Below are 21,197 nucleotides of genomic sequence, written 5' to 3'. Positions count from 1 at the left end.
TCTCAGTTGAATAAAGAAGGTGGTAAAACACAAAGCATATGAATACTCGGACCCCAGGGTACCGCAGCATTCATCGTATCGCGGCATTTGTGATTTCCGATAGTTCACGCAGGACACGCCTCTTAGCGGCTGTCTATTAATGCAAATCGGTAACCAGGAAGTGCTCACTTCGTAACCAATTTCAATTTCCTCGGAATGTTCCGTCTGCTGTAAGTAAGGAGTTATTAATCCGTCGATATATATTTCTGGCATCTGTTGTAATATTGCCTTACCCCCATCTATCAATGGCCAACGATATAACCCGCAGTTCCCCAAGTAAACTTTCTCTATCGACCAGAACTAGATCATGTGCATATTCATGGAGACTAATGAGGTAATGGAAGTTACGTAGTCCGCACATTTTTTCCCGCTCTGTGCCCAGAATCTATTGGGAGATCATAAGGGCCATAATGCCAAACTTAGAAATATGTTCTTCACTAGAATTCAAAAGATAAATACATACTTTGAGCATACTAGGAGTGCTTTTTATATATTTATTGTTGACTTTTAACATTTTTCCATTTTGTGACAAATTATTGTCATCCAATTTTTTTTAAACAATCTTAAAATATCATTTCTGATATTTTCTTGTTGACTTATAAAAATATTTTTCTCTTACTTTTCGGTAAAAATGCATTGAATACCTATTGCTGATAACTCATTTAGAATTTTACTTGTGCTGTCTTTGCACTTGTCTGGACAAATCACTGATGTCTGGCATGATCATACCAAGTGGTTGGTAGAATTATGTCCTCTTTTTGTCCAATTCGGACCTCCATACACAACTTTTCTCTGTACCACGATACGATGGAGTTCTCTCCCTTGTCAAACAGAGCGCGAGGCCCGGCTTTTACTCGGAGCTACTAATGTAAATAATTTACTTTTATCAGTAAAATATGCATTGTTTGATAAAATGAATGATATCTGATACAGAGAACACGAATAATCATAAAGGTTAGTGAGTGCATTGTGTTCTGTTTAGCGTACATGACAAGTACCGTGATATCCCGAGGTTGCAGGCAATATACTAACAGACAACTGGGATAGTATTCATAAGGATTTTATTAGTCTCTCAATAAAATGAATGTTCACTAGTCTCAGGTTATTGGGAAAGCTAGAGTCGCACTCTCATTATCTGTGGATATGTAAAACAATCTCTTATTGCTAGATCTAAATCATTAAACTTGAAAGCAAGGAATGTATGAATAACTTTATTTTAACTTCACAGGACTGCCAGTTGAACGAAGTACCTCCTTATAAATAGTGTCAATATTAATGATATTTGAATTCCACAAGATGACTGATCCAAAACGGACTACTGAAATACGTCAAAGTTCAAAGCGAAATCCATACTCTATGTTATTGTACCAAAGAAGGAAAACACATGTCAATATGATTGTCAATGGTTTAACTTGACTGACAGACAGAACACATGTGAATATGATTGCCCATGGTATAACTTGGCTGACGAGTACATTTTGACTTTTCTTTCCTTGAGACAAGTTTTTCTTCAACATTTCCAAACCCATTTTAATGATACACTTTACAAACTAATTGTAACATACGAATAATCAGAATATTAATGTGAATACATACCAAGTGTTGCGGCATATCCTGAATATGAACTAATATGATCCAATGTATATAGCCTTGCAAATACTACACATACCGCTCCAACGGCAACACCCTACTCAATAAACAGCAATTAGCGTAGCGATGTCACAGCGCTAGACCCTTTACCTATAAACTTAAAGGAACTTTCCCGTTGTGATTTCACATTTACACAAGTGAAGTAACTTAGACGGCTAAAAACACAATAATGTTTACCTGTAGGGTAGTTTCTGTGACTTGACAAGCACTGCCATCTACTGGTAGTAGCTTTAGGGGAAGCAATCTACTTGCTACTGAACAGAAGCTATGCATGTTTAGAGGTAGCGTGCCCTTTCCACCACACCCGACCGCTCGTCCAGTTATTTAGTATTGGTTTGACAGTAGGTCTTTTTGCTGTTTAGAATTGAGGATAATGAAATCATTTCGTGTGTGCTTGATACCTGACGCTACGTGAAACGTGTTTGTTATCCAACTTTTCATTTCTGATAAAGCTACATTGTTTACTATTTTGTGCAACTATGTTTTCATTTTTATGTCACTCTAGCCATATATATATATGCGTATAATATGTATGTTATAAATATAGCAAACCAGGTATATCAGTAAACACAGTGTGAATATATGATGGTTGTTACATTGTTAGATATTTCGACGACTATCTTGTATTTCTCAAACATGTATACCGTATTTGTTTGCGTGACAGGGAGTGTTGTTCCGCCACTGTTAGCAAACACCGTGGTCTGTAATGAAACGGTCCAGGCGAGGCACTATCAACAGCTTCTATAGCACTATCCACACCCCCGGGGAGGTTACATAGTGTGACTTTGTTTATTCCACTGCTACACGACATGGGGGTATCGGGGGACAATACAATACTAGGGAATAATCCCTGCAATCGCACCATCGTGTTTCATTCGTGTTGTTCCTTGGGTACATTCCTGGGTTAAGGTCTGCCAACTGTTCATGCTATTTCAGTCAGTGTCGCAAAAGTAATTTTCACAGCGTTATTTTTGCACTTAAATACACCAGTAAATAATTGGCTCATTTTATGACAGTAACTATCCTGATGGATGTCGTCAACGGTTCATTCACTGTTACCGTATAATCCCAGTCAGATACTTTGTAAACATCGTATATTAAAACTCCAATTATGTAAATGTTGCGGAGATGATTTTGTATTATAGCATAGTTTAATTTTATGGCCAAAATAGATTGAAAAATGTGCTAATTTGTTTGCTACACAGAAAAATCATTGGAAGACTTGACAAACTTTGACACTAGGTGTATAGTAGTATTGATAAAGGTAGTCGTTAAACTGTTTGAAAAATAAAAGTTAAGCCAGTAAACAAACAAATTTGTGTTTGAGTGAATAGACTTTAAACTTTCCAGGAATGAATATTGTTCTATGCGAAATAGTAACGTTTACTGTATTCTCCGTGTATTGTATTCGCAGTAATAAGCGCCCTGGGGTCCGTTACACAAAGCGATTGTAGTGCTAAGGTGATCTTAACTTCCCTTTAACATAGATTTACAACTGGCCTCTTAGAAAATTGCCAAACACAATTATTACAATATTACACGAGTTAATTTGTTGAGTTAATAAGCTGTAGTGAACATACTTACATGTAGTTTAAACATCGATTAAATATTTTCGATAATAGATACCAGTGTTAGAAACTAGTATTTTTAGTCCACTAGACATCATAATGCTAACTACAAATATTGTAGTGGGCAGTTTGGCAAGGACAATAGGACGAATGATTTGTTTCGGAAACATAAAAAAAAACACCCTTCACGCGATATCTTTTTTCTCTTTCTAACCAGAAACCAGTATTTGCTCCATTCAATGGACTAGTTCGTATGTTTGAAACTATGGAGGTATGAGCCAATAAAATTGTAATGATTTAATAGTTGCGCGAAAAACATCCTTCACTGTCTTGGACTCTATCCCAGTTTAGATTGAAAATCTGTTCAGCGGTGTATATGAATTATTTAAAGGGAGAATCGCCTAAGGATACTGAAGGCTGTTTTTTTCTTGTCGAGATAAATTTGAAAATTGTATTTAAAAAAAAACCTGAAATAATTTTCTGCATGAATATTGACACGCTTGGTGTATTCTTCCCCATGTGGAGATCAAGCACGAGCAGACAACATCTCGCCGACTAAGGGAGATAACTAGGGATTTAACGTGATTCAAGCGAGAAGAAACATGGCCGACGTCGATCGGCAGATCGAACTTTTGTTCTTTGATACCTTTTCACATGAAAATGCAGAGGTGAGAAATGTTCAATATACTTTGCACGTAATTTCTTAGACGCAAGGGAAGATGGCCACAATGTTGCATCGTTAATACTGCCACTGATTTGCAAATGCGCCTGTTGCTGTTTTCGTCACATGGCCCGCTTAAAACAAATCTGTAATTTTGTAAAACTGGACGATGCAGGGTTGTTTACAATGACGCCAGGATGTAGATCTGGAGAGCAAACATGGATAGACTGTCCCTTTTATTGTTTCATTGATCCTACTTGGATTATGTAACTGTCTCGGCGCTTGAGGAAACAACATCTCTATCATGTCTGTGTCGTCCCATTAGGCCTACCATGTTTACTGTCTAGGACATGTAGCATCCCCCTTATAGTCTACTCACTTGGGACTCCCGACGGCTCATACAGGAACGTCTCCCGAGTAGGACAGTGAAACGAGCAACATTGCAATTTACTGGAAGCAGCTCATTTCGCTATTAAATTGGCATAGACTGTGGCTCTCCCTCCACTGAACTTTTATGCATCTTTGATCCTTTGGGTTAGTTGGGTTAGGATTACTGTAGGTTACCAACAACTCTATCCTCATCCCTTGAATGTCCGATCAAGCAACCCTTTACAATGAGTAGGGTGAGGTACCTCTTTGGGCACCACTTGCTAATCTGTTCCCCTTTGGGTTACTTGTGAGTGAGGGTATGGGTTAACCTCTTGTTTCACAAAATAATCCAATGTAATGTGGGAAAATCTGTACACCTTTTATGAAGTTTCTAACCCTGTTATTAGGAAGGTTTAACCCAAACTAAACAAGGGTGATCTGTGAAATCTTGTGGATAGATTTCCTGGTTAGAAATATATTATACTGATGAACATATGAAGTTCTTTTAAACAGGTAAACACACACATTTCCATGAGTAGCAATATACTTTACATGCTTTATCATGTTGATGCATGTTATGATATAGCAGAGGTGTTACTAGATCCCTGAATACACTGAACTTAATATGCTTAAGCAGCTAGCATGAAGTATTTCATGGTATTTTATATCATGTAATAATGTGTATCTTTAGCTTTTACATATGGTTCATATGACATGTCACATATAATTACTTTGTAAACATGGTCAACGATGCTCACAAAATCTAATTACTAACTTGACATTTTTTTGTTTTCTTATAGGAGCTTAACTTAGACTTGGTACAGTTCCCTTGCCCAGTGATAATCTATGAGGTACGAGTGATTCCACTCCGAACACAGGTCCAGGCAGACTTTCCTGGAGGCGTGAGACTTGGGTAAACAAATACATGGTTAACTTTGTTTGTTTGTTGTTTAACACTGCACTCAGGAATATTCCAGCTGTATGACGGTGGTCACATGGTTAACTAGTCTAATGCACTTCATGTTACTTTAGACAGTGATCAATATTCTCTTCTACATTTTCTTGATACACTTTATCATGCGACAGAAGAACCAAGGAAAGATGAACATGATCATGATGATTTATCGATTTAACTGAATAACGTAATCACACTTGTCAGGTATAATGATCATAGTTCATAATCACATATGCAACTTCGTTTTATGTGATTTGATAGGGCATGTGTGCGTTCACATATTCTAAACAGTACTTGCTTGTGTTGCAGAGCTACCAATCCCTCGTCATTCAAGTTGGAGTTGTATGCCAACAATCTCAGCACACCAAATGCCTCCACCTTTCAGAAGCTGGGCATGTATGTATATCACACATTTGTATCTGTAATGTTAAAGTCACATGACCAGTGTTCACAATGACAGGGGTTCTGGGTCCATGAGACTTGCTTCAACACTTTTTGATCTGGAGACTCCCAAGTCTGTAGCTCTTAACATGATGTTATGCCAAGGTCCCTGGACTTTCGACCGCCTCAGTGGTCTAGTTGTAGAGCGTCCGTCCGGAGAGCGGAAGGTCCGGGGTTCGATCCCCGTCAGCGTCATACCAAAAGACGTTAAAAGATGGTACTTTTTGTTACCCTGTCTGGCGCTTGGCATTAAAGGGCTAAAACAAGGACTGGTCGGCTCGGAGTCAGTATATGGTGTCTGAGTGGGGTATTCATGTTAAACTACAGCATGGTATCTCAGTGTACTAGCACTATAAATCGGCATCAGTCCGGACTAGTACAAGCAGCCACACACACACGTGCATGCATGTCGCTATATAAGTGCAATAATCTTCGACGCGACGTTAAACCCCATTTCACCTCACCTCACCCTGGACTTTCATTCTTAATTATCAGCGACTGTATTAGCATGATTAGTCATGTTGGTTGTTAATAGTTTTGTCAATAGATGCTTTCAACCTTAGCACACCGGTCACATCTGGGATTTGTGTTGGCAGATTTGACAGGCTCAGTGATTGAACGTTGTTCATAATATCAACCATATTGTCTGGCTCAGGCTGAGGAAACAAACATAGTATCGAGTGGTGTATTATTAACGGCAAACACTGGTTGTTTATTTCAGCCTGGACTACAAGGAGAATGTCACAATAATGATGAAGCCAGATGAAGATGTGAGTTTGATTTGATTGGTGAAATTTCCAAAATGTAAACTTTTTCTGGTTCATGGTAGTATAGTTATAACTACTACTGTGCTGGCACAATCAAGGTCAAGATCTGTGTTAGAATCAGCAACCCATGCTTGCCGTAAAAGGCGACTATGCTTGTCATAGAGGCGACTAATGGGATCGGGTGGTCAGGCTTGCTGACTTGGTTGCATGTCATTGTATCCCAATTGCGTGGATCGATGCTCATGATGTCAATGACTGGATTGTCTGGTCCATATTCGATTATTTACAGACCGTTGTCATATAGCTGTAATATTGCTGAGTGTGGCGTTAAACAAACAAACAGTCAAGGTCACTTTTATTTTAATTATAAAGAGGAAGAGCCTTGAATGCATTGACTTCATCTTCAACCTACAATTAACTTGGTATTCATGTATGTAATTTGTTTGAAATTGTTTATTCCTTGCAAATATATGTAAATTTAGCAATGTGATACACTATACAAAGTACAGTCTAAATTGAATGATAAATCATTTTGGTTACTACATTTAAGAAACAAAAGAGTTTCCCCAAACTGATTTTAGTGTAAGAGATGTACATATTGCTGGCACAGACTGTACATGTATCTTCCTGCTAATGTCTGTGTATGTGTGTAGGTGCCGACTGATGGCTTGATACTGAAGGGTTGGTACAACACACTCACCCTGGCAGTGTATGGCAGCATGACAACCGTGGTGATGAAGCCGGAGAGAGAGTCCCCACCCCCTCCGCCCCCACCAATACCAGCACCCAGGCCAAAAACACAGGGTAAGTGAAGCCAGAGAGAGAGTCCCCACCCTCTTCACCCCCACCAATACCAGCACCCAGGCCAAAAACACAGGGTAAGTGAAGCCGGAGAGAGAGTCCCCACCCCCTTCACCCCCACCAATACCAGCACCCAGGCCAAAAACACAGGGTAAGTAAAGCTGGAGAGAGAGTCCCCACCACCTTCACCCCCACCAATACCAGCACCCAGGCCAAAAACACAGGGTAAGTAAAGCCGGAGAGAGAGTCCCCTCGCCCTCCCCATCAACCACAACCTGCACCCAGGCCAAAAACACAGGGTAAGCGAGACCAGAGAGAGATCCCCCCCTTCCCCCTCCCTGTCAACCACAACCTGCACCCAGACCAAAAACACAGGGTAAGCGAGACCAGAGAGAGATGCCCCTCCCCCTCCACCACAACCTGCACCCAGGCCAAAAGCACAGGGTAAGCAAGACCAGAGAGAGATCCCCCTCCCCCTCCCTGTCAACCACAACCTGCACCCAGGCCAAAAGCACAGGGTAAGTGAAGCCAGAGAGAGATCCCCTAATAATATGGTGGTTTTGTTTTCCAGAGAGCCGTGCCTCCAGCACTCCCGACTCCCACCAGGAAGTAGAGGTGAGGCCCCCACCCAGACCCGCACAACAGCATCCTCTGGATCTCCTGGAACAGGCCGTGCAGCAGCAGCGCCAACAGCAGCAGCTCCAGCAGCAGCAACAACAACAGCAACTTCAACAGCAACAGCAAGTTGCTCCACCCCAGGCACAACCACCATTCCTACATGCCCCTCCCAACCAGGCTCCACCCCCTCAGCCTGTGCCACCTCCTTCTGTCTCTCTTGTCCCCCCTCCGCAACCTGTCCCCCCTCCAGACATCATGTATCGCTCCGTCCCTGGGGCGTTTGATGCCCCACCTCAGCCGGTTCCACCCCCAGCTGTATTAGAACCTGTGAGAGACTTCCCCGCTCTTCCATCAATAGCTCCTGTAGAACCACCTCACGATCCCGAGCCGCACGAGCAACCTCCCAGAGAGTTCCGAGACTTCCCACCGGAACCAAAGGAGCCATATGACTCGAGGGAGGAAACCCGGTCCCGAGATTCCTACGACTGGGACTACCACAGAGACAGGGACCGTGATAGAGATAGGGATGTTAAACCTCGGAGAAACTCCAGAGACAGTGACAGTCGAGATTATTCCAGTTCCAGGGAGAGTTCCCGGGAGCCTAGAGACTACCGTGATAGAGACAGAGACAGAGACAGAGACAGAGATTATTATAAAGAAAGAGATCGAGAAAGAGAGCGAGACAGGGAGAGAGAACGGGATAGGGAACGGGAAAGAGAAAGAGAACGGGAAAGGGAAAGAGATCGGGAACGGGAAAGAGAGAGGGAGAAACAAAGAAGGGAAGAGAGGGAACAAGAGAAGGAAAGGGAACGTCTCCGGGCGTTTGAGGAAAAAGAGTCGAGACCTCGCAGTCCTCCACAACCACCTATTCGGAGAAGGTCATTTGAGCGGTCAAGGTCAAGGTCACCTATCATGCGTGAAGTGCGACCCCCTGAACCACCACCACCTCCAGAAGAAGAAACAGAGCTGGGTATGTCTGTCATCTACAGTAGTGTGCTTTGCAGTAGAACAGCGCAGTAGAACGGTGCTGTAGAACATTGAAAAGATGCAGGAAGAATTGTCTTATGTTTATGTTGGTAACAAATTTTGTTTGCTTCGGTTGCAGGTGAAATCCTGGATGAGGGTCAGGATGAAATCTATGATACTCTTACCCCAGATCAGTCTCCCCTTGATGCTCTGTTTTCTGATGGAGAACTGCCGGTATGTGCGCAGGATTTCATGCTTGTTTAGACCAAAATAACATGTCTTGTTATTGGTGGCATTTGTCTCTGCCAAATATCAGATAGTTGAGCGGTGTCGGGTATTCCCTAACCTCTCTAGAGGATGGATATGTTTTCTGGCTTTTGCAGTTTTGTGATATGACTGAAATACTGTTCAAAGCTGTGTTAAGCCTCACTCACGCATCTAAACACTTCCTACCACTACTTTCAGGAAGGAGAGGATGGAGGCTATGAAGATATCTCGTCAGAGGACGACCTCATGGGGGAGGACACAGAGATCATTCCAGTGAGTCATTGATAGTCAAGATAATCTAAAACCAGGGACATCATTTCGCAATTCTGGAGTTTATGCATGTTTACTTTTACATGCATTAAGCTATGTGTATACAGTTTTGAAAACAAATGAATCTTTCATAAAATAATGTTTTGTAGGAATGTAATTGTCGTGTCATTGTTTCAAAATGTCGTTGCAGGGCATGGATATCTACGAGCTGGGCGACGAATCGTGGACATATCCAGGATCTACTTTCAATCCACTTCATACATTCATATCTCCGCTGGCAGTAAGTAGTACTCAGGGATTATTGAGAACCTACAATCAGTCAAGATACCTTTGTCATAAAAACCCCTTTGACAGTGATTGACAGTTTTACTGATAAGCAGGGGCAGGCGGGTAGCCTAGTAGTTTAAGCGTTTGCTCGTCACGCCGAAGACCCGGGTTCGATTCACGACATGGGTACAATGTGTGAAGCCCATTTCTGGTGTCCCCCGCCTTGATATTGCTGGAATATTGCTAAAAGCGGCGTAAAACCAAACTCACTTTACTGATAAGCCATTTTGAATGATACTTTTCCCAATTTGCCTACAAAGGGCACTTAGTTGAGAATCCTGGCTAAATCTGTGTTTCTGTGACAGACTTTCTGTGACCCGTCGTCGACCCTGTATGAGCTGGAGGTGACAGCGCTGGAACAGGCAGATGACAAGTCGGGGGAGACAACTGAAGAGGGGACAGATGAAGGTCCAGAGGAAGCTATCAAACTTGGGAACGTCCTGAAGCAGTTCACTGACGATGACAAGCATGATAAGTAAGATGGACGCTTGGTCTGATGAGGCTAAACTATGATTTCTCAAGCAGTGTCCATGTGCCATCTAGTTGTTAAGATTTCATTGGACCATCATGGATCCAACTTTTGTTAACAACAAGAATAAGGTAACCCTTTACAAAATGGCTGCCAATATATGTTTTCAGAATCCAGAAAAAGAAATTACCCATAAGAAAATGGTTGTCTGTTTACAGGGAAATTGCTTGATAAAAAGTGTTCGAAATTAAGCAAGAAAGTCCAGGGGTCCTTGTCATAATCCTAATGATAAATCTAAAACAGTTACTGGGTGCCTAGATTAAGATAATGTAGGAACAAGCTCCAAGACCCCAGGACCTTCTTAATTTCGAACACTGATATATGAAAAATGATGTTATCGAGTAGGGTTCCTTCAGTTTGGGCAATGGAGTATATCAAGAGTTCTGTGAGAATAGGGGACATGTGTCATATGGCTTTAGCATCTCTGTCATGTAAAACTGTTTCCATATGCTCTCAGTATTAACTCTGCTGGGATTATAAAGCAGACCCAATGCTTAAGACCTGCGACTATGCTTGTTCTAAGAGGCAACTAACAGGATCAGGTGGTCAGGCTTGCTGATTTGGTTGATGCATGTCATCATATCCCAAATGTGTGGATCGATGCTCATGATGTCAATCACTGGATTGTCTCTTTCAAGACTCGATTATTTACAGACCTCTGTCATATGACCGGGATATTGTTGAGTGCAGTGTTAAACAAACAAGCAAACAAACAAACAAACCTATGCTTTGTCTTGACCGAATGCCATGGCTGATGATTGATGAGGGGAATGGCTACTTGTCAGCCTGTGTTACTGAATCTTATAAACCTGGGTATATAATGCCAATTCTGTATGTGTATTTCAGGTGGGTTGAAGCTTTAGAAAATGTTCCTGGGTACCTGGTGAAAGGATTGTCTTACCTGTTGGTCCGACACCACAGGACAGGTGAGTTCAGAAACATCAAAATTCTGCTTCTTGGCTTGGTCCACTTTCCAATTATACTCTACTCAAAAGAAATTAAAAACACCCGATTCTTTTATATTACTGTAGTTAATCTGTCATGGCTTGTAAAGTAACTATAGTAAAATGAATAAATCGGAACATGATGACCACTTCCATCATCCCGTGGAGAGGGGGGCTGTCGGGTAGCCTAGTGGTTAAAGCATAAACCCGACACCGGTACAATGTGTGAAGCCCATTTCTGGTGTCCCCCGCCGTGATATTGCTGGAATATTGCTAAAAGCGGCGTAAAACCATACACACTCACACACTCCAGTGGAGCGACAATTCAGCCAGAAAGCAGAAGGTCCGGAAGGTCCGCAGTGTCATTAAAAAAAAACATTAAGAGATGTTACTTGTTGTTACCTTGCGTGCGCTCAGCATTAAGGGACTAAAGCAAAGAGTGGTCAACGTGGAGCCAGTGCTTGGTGGGATATTGCTAGTGCTTGATTATTGCTCCAGATGTGTAAAGTATACTCACTCATTCATGTAATATTCAATGTGTGTGATATCTGAGACCTGCAGCACTGCATCAAGCTGACATGCTGGGATGTAACTGCTGTGATTAAAAGCGGAGTTAATCCCAGCTCATTCAATCACTCACTAATTGTGTGGCAATCCTTTCTGTCCAGATGTGTTGAATACACTTATGATGTGGGCAATGGATGGCCTTGACCTTGAACAAGCCATGCAGCAACCAGAATCGGCATTCAAAGTGCGTCACCTGAAGATGGGGATACGGCTTGCCGGGAGCCTGTGCAGCCTCAGTCCGGACATCGCACTCAGCATGCTGGTGAGTCCTGCAGCCTTGTCTCACATCACTCGACAGTTATCTTATAATAATTCATAGATCATATGGCATTGGTCCATGCATGGTACTCTCACTCATAAAACATCAGACGTCTGCAATGAAATATCAAATTCATCTTTGTTGTAGTTTACCAGTATGTGAGAAGTGTGCTATTGGTGTGGTGGGAGTAAACTTTTAAAAATAATGCTAAATGTGACATAAAACACAACTCACTCACTCATTTGGACCGCCTCTGTGGTCTAGTGGTAGACCGTCCACCCGGATAGCGAAAGGGCCAGAGTTCGATCCCTGGCCCCTTCATACCGAAATTCATGAAAAGATGGTACTTGTTGTTACCCTGCCTGGTGCTCAGCATTAAGGGTCTAAAGCAAGGACTGGACTGGTTGGCTCAGAGTCAGTATACTGTGTCTGAGTGGGGTATTCATGTTCAACTGTGGCATGGTATCTCAGAGGGCTAGCACTGTAAATTCAGCATTAGTCAAGACTAGTACTACAGCCACGCACACACGCATGCATGCATGCCGCTATACTAGTGCATTAATCTTGGACGCGACCTTAAACCCCATTTCACCTGACCTCACCACTTACTGACTTGATCACCAATATGTCCACAGAAGCGGGATGTCCAGCACAAGCTGCTCGACCTGTTCCTGTCTCCGTACATGGCGTTCAGCGTGAAGCAGCAGATTGTAGCCGCTCTCGACAAGACCCTGTGCTTCTCCAGTGGTCTGCTGTGGTTCCTGGGCAAACACCCCCAGCAGACGGCCAAGAAGGAGGATGGCACGGAGGCTGTGTGCTGCTACAGGAGGCTGATGGACATCATGCTCACTAAACAGGTAGTCCAGCATTCAGGTGGCCTTGTAATCTGTTTTTGTTTGGTACAATAGAAGAGTGGGTACTTTATTGTGAAGCGTGTGTTGAGCACCATTGTCAGTATAGGATTTGTACACACTATGTTACTCCATTGCTCGTGAATACATATGATCAAAGAACCAAGAGAGAGAAAGCAGAGTTTTGATAAAATTGTGTCAAGAAGTGTTCACTGAACAGCTAGCCATCTTCTCGAGTTAACTGACTATAAAAGTCCAGTTTCAACCCTTGCTGAACTAGGCTGCTATTATGGAGTTACGAAATCCGGTTTGTAAAATGTCATTCGATTTCGGTCGATTGCAGGATTTGCAAAGCATGTGCACCGTCAACAGGCATTTTCCAAGTCTTTTCATGTTTTTAATCAAGGTACTCACGTGATTTGATGCACTTCGCTATGCAAGACCTTGATTATCGATCAGATCGTCTTGACTGGGCGCCACCATTTTGTCTGAAACAAATGCAAGTAATACGAGAGGTGGAATCTGATTAGTCTATAGGAGAGGCTTAGAAGGGGCATAACTCGTAATAACCACCTGTGGGGCCCAGGAATTCCAGCCTAGTTCAGCAAGGGTGGAAACTGGACTTTTAAGTCAGTGAACTCCCTTGCCTCTGGAAGATGCCTAGCACTGAACCATATAGAAGTGAACTACTCCCACATGAAGCTGACATGCCGTGATGTAACTGAGCTACTCCCACATCAGTCCGACACATCCTGACATAACTGAAATACTCACTCACTACTGTCATAGTCTTATACTCCATGTGATGTCCATGCTTGCCGTAAAAGGTGACTTATGCTTGTCGTAAAAGGCGACTAATGGGGTCGGGTGGTCAGGCTCGCTGACTTGGTTGATGCATGTCATCAATCCCAATTGCGTGGATTGCTGCTCATGATATTAATCACTGGATTGTCTGGTCCAGACTCAATTATTTACAAACCGCCGTCATATAGCTGGAATATTGCTGAGTGCGGCGTAAAACAACAAACCAACCAACCAACCAACCATGTGATGTCCCTTGACACAAGGTAACCATGGTAACAGCAAGAACTTTAATGAAATTGTGTACAGGTCATGAAATGTTTCTCTTTAATTATTTCAGTTGGCGAGAACAAGCGTTGCATTGACTGCTCTGAGTCGGAAAATCCACACCTTTGACTTGTTCCAGACTCTGACCCACACTATAGACCAGTGAGTACCAGGAACTTTTCCAAGACAGGTGTCACATATTTAGGGGGCAGTGGGGTACTTTGTTTCAGGGAGGGTTTGAAATGATACAAGGATCTATCTTGACCTGCCGACATGTGGCAGCAAATGTCAGTACAAATTGTCAATTTCAATTTGAATTTTCTCAATTCCCATGAATTTATGTACATAAAAACATTAAGAAAATTCCAATTTTGAACAAAATAGTGATTGTTTTCACCAGGGGCACCTAGTAGAAATCCTTGATAAATCCCAGTGATAGGATAGCAGTATATGTATGTTGCTGTCATGTGTTATCAGTGTACTGGACACACTCCCCCCTCTGGAAGATGATGAGATGAAAGGGGCGGAGGGGGAGGGGGAGCCGGCATCACCTCCCTGCATGGAGGAAGAGGATGTGGACAAGTTGGTGGCCGCCTTGGAGGAAGTGACCAAGGTCTTCATGCATGCAGCTGAAATGATTGTGAGTATTGCGGGGGCAAGGGAGGGGACAACAGCAGGGGGAGGGGCAACAGCAGGGGGAGGGGCAACAGCAGTAGGGAGAGGGGCAACAGCAGCAGGGAGAGGGGCAACAGCAGGGAGAGGGGTAACAGCAGGGGGAGGGCAGCAGCAGGGAGAGGGGCAACAGCAGGGAGAGGGGCAACAGCAGGGAGAGGGGCAACAGTAGGGAGAGGGGCAACAGCAGGGAGAGGGGAAACAGTAGGGAGAGGGGCAACAGCAGGGAGAGGGGCAACAGTAGGGAAAGGGGCAACAGTAGGGAGAGGGGCAACAGCAGTACAAGTGTAGGTTAGGGGTGAGAGTAGAGGCGAGTGGAAAAAGAAGGGGAGGGGCCAAACTAGGGGGGAATGACTACTATCGGGAGAAGACAAGTGTAGGTTAGGGGTGAGAGTAGAGGAAAGTGGAAAAAGAAAGGGAGAGGCAAAACTGGGTGAGAGAAGATACGGGTAGGTTAGGGGCAGCAGTGTGGGGAGCTACAGTAGGGAAAAGAGAAGAGCGGATTAGGGTATGAAGCGGAGGGGCAAGAGATGGGGAGAGCACTACAGGGTCATTTAGCCAATGAATTTTGTTCCAGGCTCAGCCACGTCGTGGACTTCCAGGGTCTCATGTGTTCTCATCAGGAGACCCTCCACCCATGGACCCCCTACCCAGCCTCTTCCATACAGCTTACGAGTGGTGAGTTGTCGTTGTGGCTCCTGTGCCATGTTCACTCATACACAGAATGTGGTGTAACAACTTGCATATCTTTGGAAGAATGTTCCTCTTACTCTAGCAGTGAATGGGTACCCGGTAGAACAGTAATTTGAACTACATCACCATGGCGACTGGCAACAAGTTGTACATGCCCCAGGGAGATGTTTTCTGTGAGTGAGTGAGTATGGATTTACGCCGCTTTTAGCAATATTCCAGCAATATCACGGCGAGGGACACCAGAAATGGGCTTCACACACTGTACCCATGTCTGGAATTGAACCCGGGTCTTCGGCGTGACGAGCGAACACTTTAACCACAAGGCTACCCGACCACCCCTGTTTTCTGTGTAATCCTGTGGTACTGTGCTGCATCACCGTGTAGCATCAGAATCATTAGGGGAGGCCATCAACAAATAATTTTCCATTTCCATTCTTGATGGGGATTTTGTGATCATGCACTGATTGTTTAAAGATTATCTTCCTAAATATGACTGAAATGAATAGATCTGTGTCTACATAAATTGTTCCTAAGGCTCAAAAGAAAATCAACCATGAAATCAGGAATATGCACTTTGTTATCCTGTCAAACTGCCTAGAAAGTATCAAATCCTAAAAAGCAGCAATGGTTATCCTAAAAAAAATGACAATTCCTATTTCGCATCCCAGGGTACAAAATGTCAAAACACAAATAATCAGTTTGATGTGGCCTTAATGTGGGATGTAGTCAAGTATGTGTATTTCAGTCGCCTGCTGGAGAGTATTTTCGTGTTGACATCAACGCCGACAACATCGAGTCAGCCCAGCATCTTCACCGCGGTACAGAAACTGCTGCTGCATCTGATCAAGACTCAGCAGGGGCTGCTGTTTCTCAGCTGGAAGCCCGACACAACCAACGGCATCATCAGGTCCCTCATACAGATGACCGTGAGTTTGCTGGAAGCATGTTGATGATGTTGCTAATACTGATGATGATGTTGGTAATACTGATGATGATGTTGCAAATACTGATGATGATGTTGCAAATACTGATGATGATTTTGATAGTACTGATGATGTTGCAAATACTGATGATGGTGCCAATACTGACGATGATGTTGATAATACTGACGATTGATGTTGGTAATACTGATGATGCTGTTGCTAATACTGATGATGATGTTGCTAATACTTATGATGATGTTGGTAATACTGATGATGATGTTGCAAATACTGATGATGATGATGATGTTGATAATACTGACGATGATGTTGATAATACTGACGGTGATGTTGCAAATACTGACGATGATGTTGATAATACTGATGGTGATGTTGATAATACTGACGATGATGTTGATAATACTGACGATGATGTTGATAATACTGATGATGATGTTGATAATACTGACAATGATGTTGATAATACTGATGATGATGTTGCAAATACTGACGATGATGTTGCAAATACTGATGATGATGTTGATAATACTGACGATGATGTTGATAATACTGATGGTGATGTTGCAAATACTGACGATGATGTTGATAATACTGACGATGATGTTGATAATACTGATGATGATGTTGATAATACTGACAATGATGTTGATAATACTGATGATGATGTTGCAAATACTGACGATGATGTTGCAAATACTGATGATGATGTTGATAATACTGACGATGATGTTGATAATACTGACGGTGATGTTGCAAATACTGACGATGATGTTGATAATACTGATGGTGATGTTGCAAATACTGATGATGATGTTGATAATACTGATGGTGATGTTGCAAATACTGACGATGATGTTGATAATACTGATGGTGATGTTGCAAATACTGACGATGATGTTGATAATACTGATGATGATGTTGATAATACTGACAATGATGTTGATAATACTGATGATGATGTTGCAAATACTGACGATGATGTTGATAATACTGATGATGATGTTGATAATACTGACGATGATGTTGATAATACTGACTATGATGTTGATAATACTAATGATGATGTTGCAAATACTGATGATGATGTTGATAATACTGACGATGATGTTGATAATACTGAGGGTGATGTTGCAAATACTGACGATGATGTTGATAATACTGATGATGATGTTGCAAATACTGACGATGATAATGATAATACTGACGATGATGTTGATAATACTGATGGTGATGTTGATAATACTGACAATGATGTTGATAATACTGATGATGATGTTGATAATACTGACGATGATGTTGATAATACTGATGATGATGTTGATAATACTGACGATGATGTTGATAAAACTGACTATGATGTTGATAATACTGACGGTGATGTTGCAAATACTGACGATGATGTTGATAATACTGACGGTGATGTTGCAAATACTGACGATGATGTTGATAATACTGGTGATGATGTTGATAATACTGACGATGATGTTGATAATACTGACGATGATGTTGATAATACTGATGATGATGTTGATAATACTGACGGTGATGTTGATAATACTGACGGTGATGTTGCAAATACTGACGATGATGTTGATAATACTGACGGTGATGTTGATAATACTGATGATGATGTTGATAATACTGATGATGATGTTCGTGATACTGACGATGATGTTGGTAATACTGATGATGATGTTGCTAATACTGACGATGTTGCAAATACTAACGATGATGTTGATGATATTGAAGATATTGCAAATACTGACAATGGTGCCAATACTGACGATGATGTTGATAATACTGACAATGATGTTCGTAATACCGACGATGATGTTGCTAATACCGACGATGATGTTGCTAATACTGACAATCATGTTTGCTGATACTGACGATGATGTTTCCAGGAGGACAGCCCGGAGGAGGGGGTGGACGACATGCCGGCCAGGCAGCTGGGGCTGGAGCTGGTGTATCACCTGCAGACCCTCCAGTATGTCGACCATCTCCTGGAGTACCACAACAAGCGTAAGTAGAGCCCCGGAGTCCCAGTAACACTGGTTAACTGGATCCGGTGGGCAGATGAGTGACTTGCTTCATTGGGTGTCATCTTAATCCAGTAGCATGGGACATTACTCATTATATCAACCACTGGTTTGTCTCGTCCAAACTCACACATTTACTATTGCTGACTCGGCATTAAACAACATTATCTCAGTTTGATCTAGATCCTTTCATGATGTACTTATTGTATTACAGTCAACTCATGTGAAATAGCTATTGGGTGGGACAAGGGACTGTGAAAACGTATCTACTTATCCAGAACTTTACTGCTGTGCGATGAATGTAACCTTTTCACCATTCCTACACTGCACTTCATTATGTCATATGAGTAGCAACTGATCGCAGGACTGTTGGATTTAACTGTATCTTTTCAAGTAAAAGAAACATATTGTCTACATTTGGTGACTTAGAGGACCTTGAGAATGTATCTAGCTGTCCAGTTAAACTGTTTTTCTTTAAGTGGCATTTAGAAGTGGGTGTGATGAACAAGGAAATTCTTCTATTGGATGAACGCAACCTTTTGGTGTAGATAATGTTATCAAGCAATGTCACATTCATTGTAGTTGTATATCCATAGAACTATCTCCCTTGTTTAAACTCTTCTTGTTATCAGGAATAAATGGTGGATAAAGAATGACCCTGTTGGGACCAGACGAGAGTGTCAAGTAATCAAGTGTTGTACATTGTCTTGTCTTGGTTTCAGATGGCAAAGCTCGACCTCTAGATGATCCTGAGCCACTGGGTATTCTCCAGAACCTGTTCTCAATGACCTTCACCTCTGTGTCACGTGACGCCATAGCGATGTTCAGTACGATGGGTCGCGATGCAGTAGTGCATGTCCTCAGTCAGGACAACAACCTCAGCGTCCTCCTGCCATTCGTCGAACAGTCAGGTGAGATAATGCTGGTACTATGTAAACCTTTGAAGTCATGCTCGTCTGTTGCCCGAGACTATTAATTCTCTTTCTGATTAAATCCTCCTTGGGGCACTTATTGCATTTTCCTTGCTCAAGAAAATCTACATGACATAGTTGTAACCATTTTCCTTAATAAAAAATGTTACCACACAAAAAACTTCGTTTTTGTATGATATACGACCACCCTTACGGGGCCTCACCACCAACGGCGCCTCACGCCAGGGGGAGCAACTCTCACCCAAATCACTTTCCTTATGTCATCTGTAAGAGACAGACGTGTTGATTTTTCACACAAGACAAAATAAGAGAAATCTATCGTTCGACAAGAACCATGGCTGACCAAACTGTATGTATGGTACATTTCTTTCATTGCAAAGGCGTAATACCTCGCATTGTGAAGTTATAGAGTTGTAATTGACGCCACGTGCACGGCACCTTTGAATTCAAATGGCCGTAATGGCGTCCATATTGTAGTCCCACGGGCTGATACATGTAACACCAAGGCCATTAAGAAACGGCTTGGGGTTTTGTTATATCATACAGCATTGGACTACAATTTTTTCCTTTACAAAACCCAAGGTGGTGTGTTAATTTATAAACTACACTTACCTTTTTTTACGGGTTTTTTCACCTTAGCGCGTAACACGCCCCTTTGGTGTTATAGTTAAACTACGACATTGGCTATTAGTATCGCGTTACAAATCGCATTCTACATTACGCCTTTGCTTCTAGTTTCACAATTTATGCACGTATTTTTCCGATCTTTATATCGCACTGATACACGTTAATACCCTTCCCGCCCACCTCAGAAATTACGGTCTTGTTTACAAAGACCTTCAAACTGTGTACAGGTTGTTCTAAGACAGGCACGAACGCTGCCTGATATGTCTGGCGGAGGACATTGCCTTTACCCCCCAAAAGAGACAAGTTGACTTGTTCCACTTTAAAGAGGTCTATAAAGGCGGGGGTAGATATCAGATCTACTAAGACATCCCCCCCCCCCCCTCCCCATCTAAAAAGGGTAAAAAAGCTGCCGAGATTGTCTCCCCCGCTCCCTCTCCGGGGGCCGGGGGAGAAGGCTGGAGGGTCCCCGTAGTAAGCACTGCACCCTCTCCTGCACTGTCTTTGGCAGACTGTTCTGCGTTACTTAAGTCGCCGATGGCGTCGATGATGGAGGAGGTGAAGTCTCGGCTCCGGAGGAGCTACGGGCTGAGCCTTCCCCGTTGTCGGCGCCGGACGCGGCTTCGAGATCTGTGTTATGCCCGGCGTCGGCCGAGGCAGGCCACTTGATCTCGGGGACGATCCGAGACCGGGCTTCGGCTCCGGCTCGAGGTCGCTCCCCAGCGGAGGGGTGGCGGGCGCCGGCCCGTGCACTACCGACGCACAACTTTCCCTAGCGGAGCCAGACGCCTCTTCCGAGGCCGAGGCTTTCACTAGTGGATTCGTAGCCCGGAGCCAGGGGGGTTCCCTTTGTCTCGGGGACGATCCGAGACCGAGCTTCGGCTCCGGCTCGAGGTCGCTCCCAAGCGTAGTGGTGGCGGGCGCCGGCCCGTGCACCACCGACGCACAATTTTCCCTAGCGGAGCCAGACGCCTCTTCCGAGGCCGAGGCTTCCACTAGTGGATACCTGCCCCGGAGCAAGGTTGGTTCCCTTTGTCTCGGGGACGATCCGAGACCGAGCTTCGGCTCTGGCTCGCGGTCGATCCCCAGCGTAGTGGTGGCGGGCGCCGGCTCGGCCCGTGCACTACCGACGCACAACTTTCCCTAGCGGAGCCAGACGCCTCTTCCGAGGCCGAGGCTTCCACTAGTGGATACCTAGCCCGGTGCCAGGTGGGTTCCCTTGAACCTCCGGCACCTCGGCACCGGGACTCGGCACCGGGACTCGGCATCGGGCCGGGTGCAGAGGCACGTGCGGGACAGGATTGTCCAGGTACTGCCTCAGGTGGCTGCGCCCATGCCAGAGTCGGAGACACCCAACTTGACTAAGGTCAAGCAGGGAC

At 43.5% G+C, this 21,197-nt stretch overlaps 2 protein-coding genes across 4 annotated transcripts in view; one reads left to right on the top strand and one right to left on the bottom strand.

Annotated features, from left to right (window-relative positions):
* LOC139454550 (AKT-interacting protein-like) overlaps positions 1 to 1,908 on the bottom strand; it is a 32,021-nt gene extending 30,113 nt beyond the window's left edge. For 2 of the 3 annotated variants that reach the window (XM_071236334.1, XM_071236336.1), the window contains exon 1: positions 1,867 to 1,908. The gene's annotated coding sequence lies outside the window, so the exon portion shown is untranslated. Of the gene's footprint in view, positions 1 to 1,635; positions 1,833 to 1,866 lie in introns of those variants that run through there. The other variant, XM_071236335.1, reaches the window with a different exon arrangement.
* Positions 1,909 to 3,857: 1,949 nt separating this feature from the next.
* Positions 3,858 to 21,197, top strand: part of LOC139454549 (protein virilizer homolog) — a 44,917-nt gene continuing 27,577 nt past the window's right edge. The window contains exons 1-19 of the mRNA XM_071236333.1: positions 3,858 to 3,925; positions 5,088 to 5,200; positions 5,552 to 5,638; positions 6,405 to 6,453; positions 7,104 to 7,254; positions 7,823 to 8,839; positions 8,975 to 9,069; positions 9,301 to 9,375; positions 9,563 to 9,652; positions 10,005 to 10,174; positions 11,075 to 11,154; positions 11,841 to 12,001; positions 12,634 to 12,855; positions 13,991 to 14,079; positions 14,395 to 14,557; positions 15,167 to 15,267; positions 16,028 to 16,208; positions 18,128 to 18,245; positions 18,985 to 19,173. Of these exons, the coding sequence (XP_071092434.1) occupies positions 3,860 to 3,925; positions 5,088 to 5,200; positions 5,552 to 5,638; positions 6,405 to 6,453; positions 7,104 to 7,254; positions 7,823 to 8,839; positions 8,975 to 9,069; positions 9,301 to 9,375; positions 9,563 to 9,652; positions 10,005 to 10,174; positions 11,075 to 11,154; positions 11,841 to 12,001; positions 12,634 to 12,855; positions 13,991 to 14,079; positions 14,395 to 14,557; positions 15,167 to 15,267; positions 16,028 to 16,208; positions 18,128 to 18,245; positions 18,985 to 19,173 (3,217 nt within the window). The 5' untranslated portion in view covers positions 3,858 to 3,859. The remainder of the gene's footprint in view (positions 3,926 to 5,087; positions 5,201 to 5,551; positions 5,639 to 6,404; positions 6,454 to 7,103; positions 7,255 to 7,822; positions 8,840 to 8,974; positions 9,070 to 9,300; positions 9,376 to 9,562; positions 9,653 to 10,004; positions 10,175 to 11,074; positions 11,155 to 11,840; positions 12,002 to 12,633; positions 12,856 to 13,990; positions 14,080 to 14,394; positions 14,558 to 15,166; positions 15,268 to 16,027; positions 16,209 to 18,127; positions 18,246 to 18,984; positions 19,174 to 21,197) is intronic.

The sequence above is a fragment of the Haliotis cracherodii genome, unplaced genomic scaffold (genome assembly GCF_022045235.1).
Source record: "Haliotis cracherodii isolate W230 unplaced genomic scaffold, xgHalCrac1.p SCAF_10, whole genome shotgun sequence".
Classification (NCBI taxonomy): domain Eukaryota; kingdom Metazoa; phylum Mollusca; class Gastropoda; order Lepetellida; family Haliotidae; genus Haliotis; species Haliotis cracherodii.
This window is presented reverse-complemented; position numbering and strand designations above follow the sequence as displayed.